This window comes from Acyrthosiphon pisum, chromosome A1, assembly GCF_005508785.2.
Source record: "Acyrthosiphon pisum isolate AL4f chromosome A1, pea_aphid_22Mar2018_4r6ur, whole genome shotgun sequence".
NCBI lineage: Eukaryota > Metazoa > Arthropoda > Insecta > Hemiptera > Aphididae > Acyrthosiphon > Acyrthosiphon pisum.
In genome coordinates this window covers 6,711,342-6,719,096 of record NC_042494.1, presented here as the reverse complement: position 1 = coordinate 6,719,096, position 7,755 = coordinate 6,711,342, and the positions used below count along the sequence as shown (strand labels likewise).

The 7,755-nt window shown below is 29.0% G+C and overlaps 1 protein-coding gene across 1 annotated transcript; it reads right to left on the bottom strand.

Annotated features, from left to right (window-relative positions):
* Positions 1 to 207: 207 nt before the first annotated feature.
* On the bottom strand, positions 208 to 4,525 carry LOC100569354. The gene is made up of 2 exons (XM_029486571.1): positions 4,053 to 4,525; positions 208 to 620 (listed from the first exon to the last, which is right to left on the bottom strand). The coding sequence occupies exons 1-2, from the start codon at positions 4,390 to 4,392 to the stop codon at positions 448 to 450; spliced, it is 513 nt and encodes a 170-aa protein (XP_029342431.1). The 5' UTR covers positions 4,393 to 4,525; the 3' UTR covers positions 208 to 447.
* Positions 4,526 to 7,755: the final 3,230 nt, after the last annotated feature.

The following is a 7,755-nucleotide window of genomic DNA, read 5'->3' as shown; positions in this document are numbered from 1 at the left end:
ACAAGGTTCCTGATATATTGTTACAATAGCAGTTGAAAAAGATTTAAAATATATAGATACAATTCTTTTTATAAGAATTTAAAGTTCGAATTTTTACGAAATTTATCAAATTGAGTATTTACAAATTATTGAATAGTTTAAAATTTATAAAATGTTCAACTTCTATAGCTAAGGATTAAAACTTTAAAACAAGGTTCCACGTAAGTAATTAATGTGGATAGGCAATAAGAATCACTGATTATCACATTGATGGTATTGTACATACTACATACACAGAACAATATGAATTATGATACATATTATATAAATGTATATATAAAATAACAATTTATTACACTTTATTTACAATTTAGTACAAATGGACAATGGTCAATGGTATATTTAATGTATAGGTATTATTTTTATGGCTATATACCTATTGGCTATTATATAAGTCATTATTAAAGACTACCTATCGCCTGTCGCTGAATATTGTGGTATTTTCTTAGTCTTTTTTATCAAATCGTTCCACCGGAAGTCAAAAACGCGATTTGATGCAATTACGAATAACGTTGATCGCTTAGTTGTGCTCGTTCGAACGCGATTTACAACGGGTATCATCATCACGTCCGACTCCATATCTGTTTTAGAAATAAAACAGTGCATCAACTAGTAAGTACACACCCATGTGGCCATATATATATAAATATACAGTGAAACAAAGTTACAGTTCCATGTAACAAATTTCCATTTAACTCTCTATAATAAGAATTTTTTTTATGCTCTGTGAACTTCGTAAATCGTAATACGCGCGGACATTTCAGTGTATTATACGTGATTTTTTGCAGACGCCGTCTGCCAGACGGTGTAGTAGGATATATTGTGTTGGAACGAAAAACTTAGGAAAATATTTTTTCTGCATTGTATTTATCTGCAGGAACCATATATAAATTTGGAAGCAACTACGTTCAGCTTCGTTAGTTTAAAAATTAGAATGAATTGACGTATTATGAAACTTCGTAGTAGGTATTTGTATATGGGTTTTTTGAAGAAAGTTCAATTTATAACAACAAGTTTAGAGTATATAATAAAAAATCACTAAAAAACTGAATTATCATAAAAATATCCATATACAAAGTTATTACAAACACAGATAATGTTCTTACCATAAAGTTTTATTAATAGGTCAATTCACTTTAATTTTGAAGCCTACGAAGATAAACGTGATCTGCTGAGCGTAAATTCCATGTTACGCACTTTTAAGGCCGTGTAGCGTCCTCTTAATTACTTTTTAAAAGTAACTTACCCAACACAACGGACGGATTGTATTAGAAACTAATAATTATTTAACTATAATTTATAAATTGTATGTTATGGTATTTAGTAATCAGAATAGGTTTGAACTTTGAATTTATGATACTATGATGTTGATGTATCTGTAATCTGTATAATATATTTTGTAGGCCAGTATATCATTAGGTGCCTACTATTTAAACAGTAAATACGTAAGTAAATAATTGCTATAAATTAATTAAATACTTTAAAATGTTTAAATATGCACATTTGAGCGTCATTATAATTAATTAGGTATTTATCATTTATATTTATACATTATACAGAAGATATAAATATAGAATATTATTTTGATGAACCTACCAGCTGACCTGGCAAACGTTGCATGTGATTGTGAATATAATATAATATAATATTACACGTTTCTAAAGCTTCTGTGGTTCCGGTACTAATAATGCAGTTTAGCCCCCAAGCGGTTTTATTGAATTTTTTTCTTAAAAAATTTTTGTTTTTACATGCTTAATTTTTTGTACTTTTAAAAAAAGTCACTCAAATTTAATTTGGAAGTTATGGTCAAAAAAACTACAAAATACAAAATTTTTCTAAAATTGTTATTGAATTAAAAATAACAAAAATGTATATTCTTGGAAAATTTGTTTTTTGGAAATGTTAGTATTTATATACACAACATTTTAGTGGAGTCAGAATTTTCCTATCGTACTTACCTACTTTTTATATTATTGTTAATAAACCACGTAAGTTATTCCGAACATTTCCATAACTATTAAAATAACTCAAAATTAATTTCTGGACTTTTTTTAAGTAATTAAAAAAAAACCGGGAGATGTGGGGACATGTTGAAATTAATTAAATTCAAATTCAAAGTTGAGTTACTTTAATATATGCAAATGTTTGAAATAACTTCATAAATAAGTTTTAAGTGGCTTATCGACAACAACATCAAATGTAAGTACCATAGGTAAATTCTGATCCACTAAAATTCTATCAACATTAGCATGTATATACTAAACATTCCAAAATCATACATTTTTCGTATTTTTAACTCAAAAACACTATTTTTGAAAAATCAAGCATATGAAATTTTTTGACCATAATTTCAAAATTAGGTTTTTTCTTTTCGAAAATATAAAATTATGCATACAAAAACACACATTTTGAAAATAAAATTTCCGAAAAATCGCTTCGGAGCTAAACTGCATTTATGCCGTTGATCACGAGATTACGAGTATACTTAGATATAGTAAGTTGATCAGCTTAATAGATTAATATTATTATTTATATATATTATAGGGTTGCATCCGAAAACCGTACACTTTTGATTTCGACCTAAAAAGTCGATGGACAAAGACCGCGCATTTCATCGGTCATTGTATAGGTACGTAACTAAACTATTGTGAGTTAAAACCACGGCTTTAGATAGAATGGTTGCACAACGAGTTGCACATTATTTTGTGATCGCTAATTGTTCTTATCAAAAATCTGTTAAAAGTTACGTTATAGCGCTATCTAGTTGCTTACATAACATCTTCAATATTGTATTCATATGAGAATATGGGAAATCCGAATATTATAATATTGTAATTCCAATTAACAACCGGGGGAGCGTTAGTAGTAGTTCACTTTTTCGTATTTTAGATAAGAACTCTCGTACACCGCGGTCTATCATTGAGTAGTATAGCCCATGGTTGAAATATACAATGTTATTGAATATATACCCCTTCTCAATCAAATATTTGATGATAAAAACAAAAATAGCAGCGTAAAGGGAGCCAATAATAATCAAGTATGTAAACGCGGGATTTTGAATTTGTTAGCTTCTGTTGGCGTATTTTTGATGATAAGAAAAACTGATATTTGTGATATCCCTTTACGCAGCCATTTTGTTTCTTATGATAACAATCTGAGTCGATATACAATAACCTGTATATTTCAACCATGGTATAGCCCGGTGTGCAACCATTCTATCTAAAACCGTAGTTAAAACCACACACTATTTTTAGTGCTAAATAAAGGATAAGAATATAAAATAATAAGATTATGATACTATACAATAATCATGCTAACACGTATTTGAGTCTTTCTTCTTAAAATTTTAAAAATCTTTTGAAATTTGAATACATACATTTTTTATGTTAGAATAAATAATACATTATACATATAAATTAAAAAGAATTATAGTAAAGAACTTTTTGGGGTTAAAATCATAAGTGTGCGGTATTAGGAGTCAACGATATATAGAATACCAATATAAAGGGTGTTAAAAAAGTTTGGGAACGGCATTAGACTAATTAAGACTGATTAACGATAATATTATGATATAATTAATGAAGTGATGAAATATGTCCCCTAATAAATGTGCATCAGTATTTCTGTTATTGCTATATTATTATGTAAGTACAAAAATATGCAAACAGCAATATTAAAGTGTTTCCAAATTGGTTGAACCCTTCATATCGAGTGACTATTTAGTATTTATTCATTATTGTCGGCTTAACTCCTTAACATATTATGAGTCACAATATATGAAATTATTCAGCCATTCGGTCAATCTAAGATTAAGTATAGTTTCATTGTTTTTATAATTTATTTAATAGCTTATTAATTATTATATACCAATTATAAAATGTTGATAACTATTTTTAAGTATACCTACCCATGAAGTATTGCGGCATTTTTATTTATTGGTGGGGGGGATACTACAATACTATGTGCACATTAAGAAATTGATAATGTGATATAAATATATAATAGGTACCTACCATCGAAATCTGAAGCATGCTGCGTCTGTCGCAACCCGCGGTCGGCTCCGCTCGTGTTTATTCGTGGGTTGATCGGAGGCGGTCGTGGTAGTGGCGTGGACCTAAATAGCAAGCCCAAGTCGTCATGGACCGTGGTCAATTTTGGTACTGCCATGCAGTTGACAGACCGAAGCTCGTGCATTTTGTCAGAATCTGCGTCCGTGGTGTCCAGTCCCGAGGGCTGGGCTGACAACTCCGGGAAGAAGTCTGAGTACAGGTAATCGTAGTCCTCGCCAACGTCCTCTGCAGCAGACGCGGCCACCAACAGTACTAAGTAAACTTTAAGGTCAGACTTACCCATAATGAATATTATTACCTACGTTCGCGGGGCGAGCAGTAATCAGTATATTTTGTATTAGAACCACCGTGGTATAATGATAATTTATAAACAATAATTTATGGTAAATGATAACGAACAAAATTATGATAATATAATATAATACATTTATACTTATATAATATACTTATAAGTTTATTATAAATGTTTATTGTTTTGGTACTTTCGTCCAACTGATTTTTGTTTGTTTTATCCGTTAGTTTCTCCTCTCTGTTCCCGTTACCTAGATGATTTTTAAATTATAATCAACCGTCGACTGCACGTTTAGATAGTTTAGTACGTTTAACGTTATTGAGAATACATTATGTATTATTTATAATTTTTGTTTCTCAGACTGTTCAGTATCTAAAATAAAATGAATAGGTACGTGTTATTTTATTTTAATTACTTGTGTATTATATCAACTTATACGTAATATTTATATTTTTGATTTACACATTTACAACACCTTTGGAATAAATTCTTATGAATTGTTAATTTAAAGTTACTGTATTGTCATCAATATTTGAATTGTTACCAATTTAAAAATAGATATAAATTACTGGAAATTCCATTTTTTTCAAATGTTAACATTCGATTTATCAATTCAACAACAGCTTCATTAAATTAATAATATTTTATTTCCGGGTGCATGCACAAGACTTGCTGACTTAGACACTATCGTACTTTGTTCAATAATTGTTTGCAATATAGTTTTAATTTTTTACCTTTTTACTGTGTCCTTATAATATTGTGTGAGAACATTGCGTTGTTTTTTGTAGTCAAAAATTTACACTTTAAATTGTGGACAAACCTAACAGTAAGTACCTATTATATTGCATTACATAATATTATATTAACAAAATGAAATGCTTCATTTGTGAGTTAAATGTACAATCATTGCCATCGCTCCGCGCTCGTTTACCATTATAAGATTATACACGTGTTAAGGCCATTTAATTCATATACTTGCGTAGAGGACGATTGTTCAAAATCTTTTCAAAATCTGAGTAGTTTAAAAAAACACATTCTTAACAAGCACGTGAACGCTGTGGAAGATAACTTTCCTGAATCTACACATTCGCATAGTGGTATTTTGACAGATAGTAATAGTTACAACAATAATAATTTTGTTAATAATGATGCCAATAATATTTTATTTGATCAACCTAAACGAGCCAAAAAAAAGGAGGATATCTTTGATACAAACAATTGCATTAAAGAACTACATTTGGGGGCAGTGAAATTTTGTTTGACATTGCATAACAATAATAATTGCTGTAAAAGTGATGTTCAAAACATTCAAAGTGATATTGAAAATAACATTTTAAATCCAAAACATACTTAATAAAGGGTGTTATTCGAAAGGAAATACAAGAACCATTACTTCTATCTAAATTTACCAAAGTTGTATTAGGGATATCAGATCCTTTTAAGTTTTGTAAAACTGAACATTTGTTAAATAACTGTCTTAAAAACAATAAACTCATAAGTGTAAAGTGACGAATATAAACAGTTCACTAATCACTATTAACAATGAAGTAAACTTAATTTCTAATAATGGACAAACAGTATATTATGATGAAATATTTACTAGGGGAGTTATAATGCCTTTTAAGTTTCAAATAAAAACACATTTTGAGCAAAATAATAACTTTAATACTGTAATTAATAAATACAACAAACTATTATAAGTGATCCTGAATCGAATACTTGCTCCATAATCAACTTTATTCAAGGTTCGCTATTGAAAGAAATAATAATTACATTTAAAAATAGAATTGTTATGCCGTTTTTTATGTACATTGATGATGTAGAACTTAACAATCCGTTAGGCTCCAAATCCATGTGTCATTTGCGGTGTATTAGAGTTTTCCTCTCAGTGAGTATAGTTCAAAGCTCAATAACATTTTCTTAATAGCCCTTATAAAATCTAGAGATGTAAAAACCTTTGGGAATGACTAATGTTTCAAACAGATAGATTATGAAATAAACAGCTTGGGTAATGATGGTATAACAATAAACACTCCTACTGGTCCAAGACATGTGTATTTTATTCTAGGTTTACTTTTAGGGAATAACCTGGGAATCAGTTTATATAAATTTTCAAAATCATTTTCTGCTAATTTCTATTGTAGATTTTGCAAAGCTCGTAAATCTATATCGCATAATTTATCAAAAGAAAATGGTTCTTTACTCCGCAATGTTATAAATTATACAAAAGATCTAGAAAAAAAATAATTTTAAACAAACTGGTATTAATAAAGATAGCATTTTAAACCAAATCACAAAATTTCATGTTACGGATAACTTTAGCGTAGACATTATGCATGACATTTATGAAGGTATTTGCCATTATAATATGTGTCATTTAATAATTTATTACACAGAAAAAACACAAATTTTTTCTTTAGAAACCCTTAATTTAAGAAAACAAAATTTTGACTATTGTGAACTCCAACAAAAAAATTTATCACTACCTATTGAAAAATATCATCTCCACAAATTTCATTTAAAAATGTCAGTAAGACAAATGATGTGTTTTGTTCATTTTTTTTCTTTGATAATTGGTGATTTAATTCCAGTGGATGATGAGGTTTGGCAATTTTTTTTAATTTTTATTGAAATTATAGATAGTTTATTAAGCCATTCGTTTACACGAGATATGGTAAAGCATTTAAAAATTCTTATTGAAAAACATAATTCAGATTATGTTAAATATTTTCAAGACAACTTAGAACCTAAGCATCATATTATATTGATACATTATCCTACAATTATTCTTAAATCTGGTCCTCCAAGACACTTTTGGTTCTTTCGTTACGTAGTCAAGCATAAGGAGTTGAAAATGTAGGTATGCTAGGGCAATAACATCTCGAAGAAATATTTGTTTAACATTGGCAAATAAACATCAATTTAAATTTGCATATTTCATATTAAACTAAAAGAAAAAAAGCAGGTAAGTGGATGTCGCTCTGCTGTACAGTAAATTACAAGTGGGTCATTGTATAATGGATTGTATTAGACCAGGCATGTCAAACACGCGGCTCGCGGGCCGCATGCAGCCCATGGCTCATTTTTTTGTGGCCCGTGACTACCAATATCAATGGACAAAAAAAAAAAAATAATAAAATATTTATAATGTTGTGTGACGACTTTCTTAGATTCTTAGAGAATGGTGTATTTGGTATACATTATCATACTGTCTTATCTTCTGATAAACTATAATCGAATAAGGATTATTGATGGTTTTATATATCTATATTTATGTCAATATAGATTATAGATAAATAATTTATATCGTCAGTTTGCGACACGCGTGCCTCTTCCATTGTTAACATCTACTCT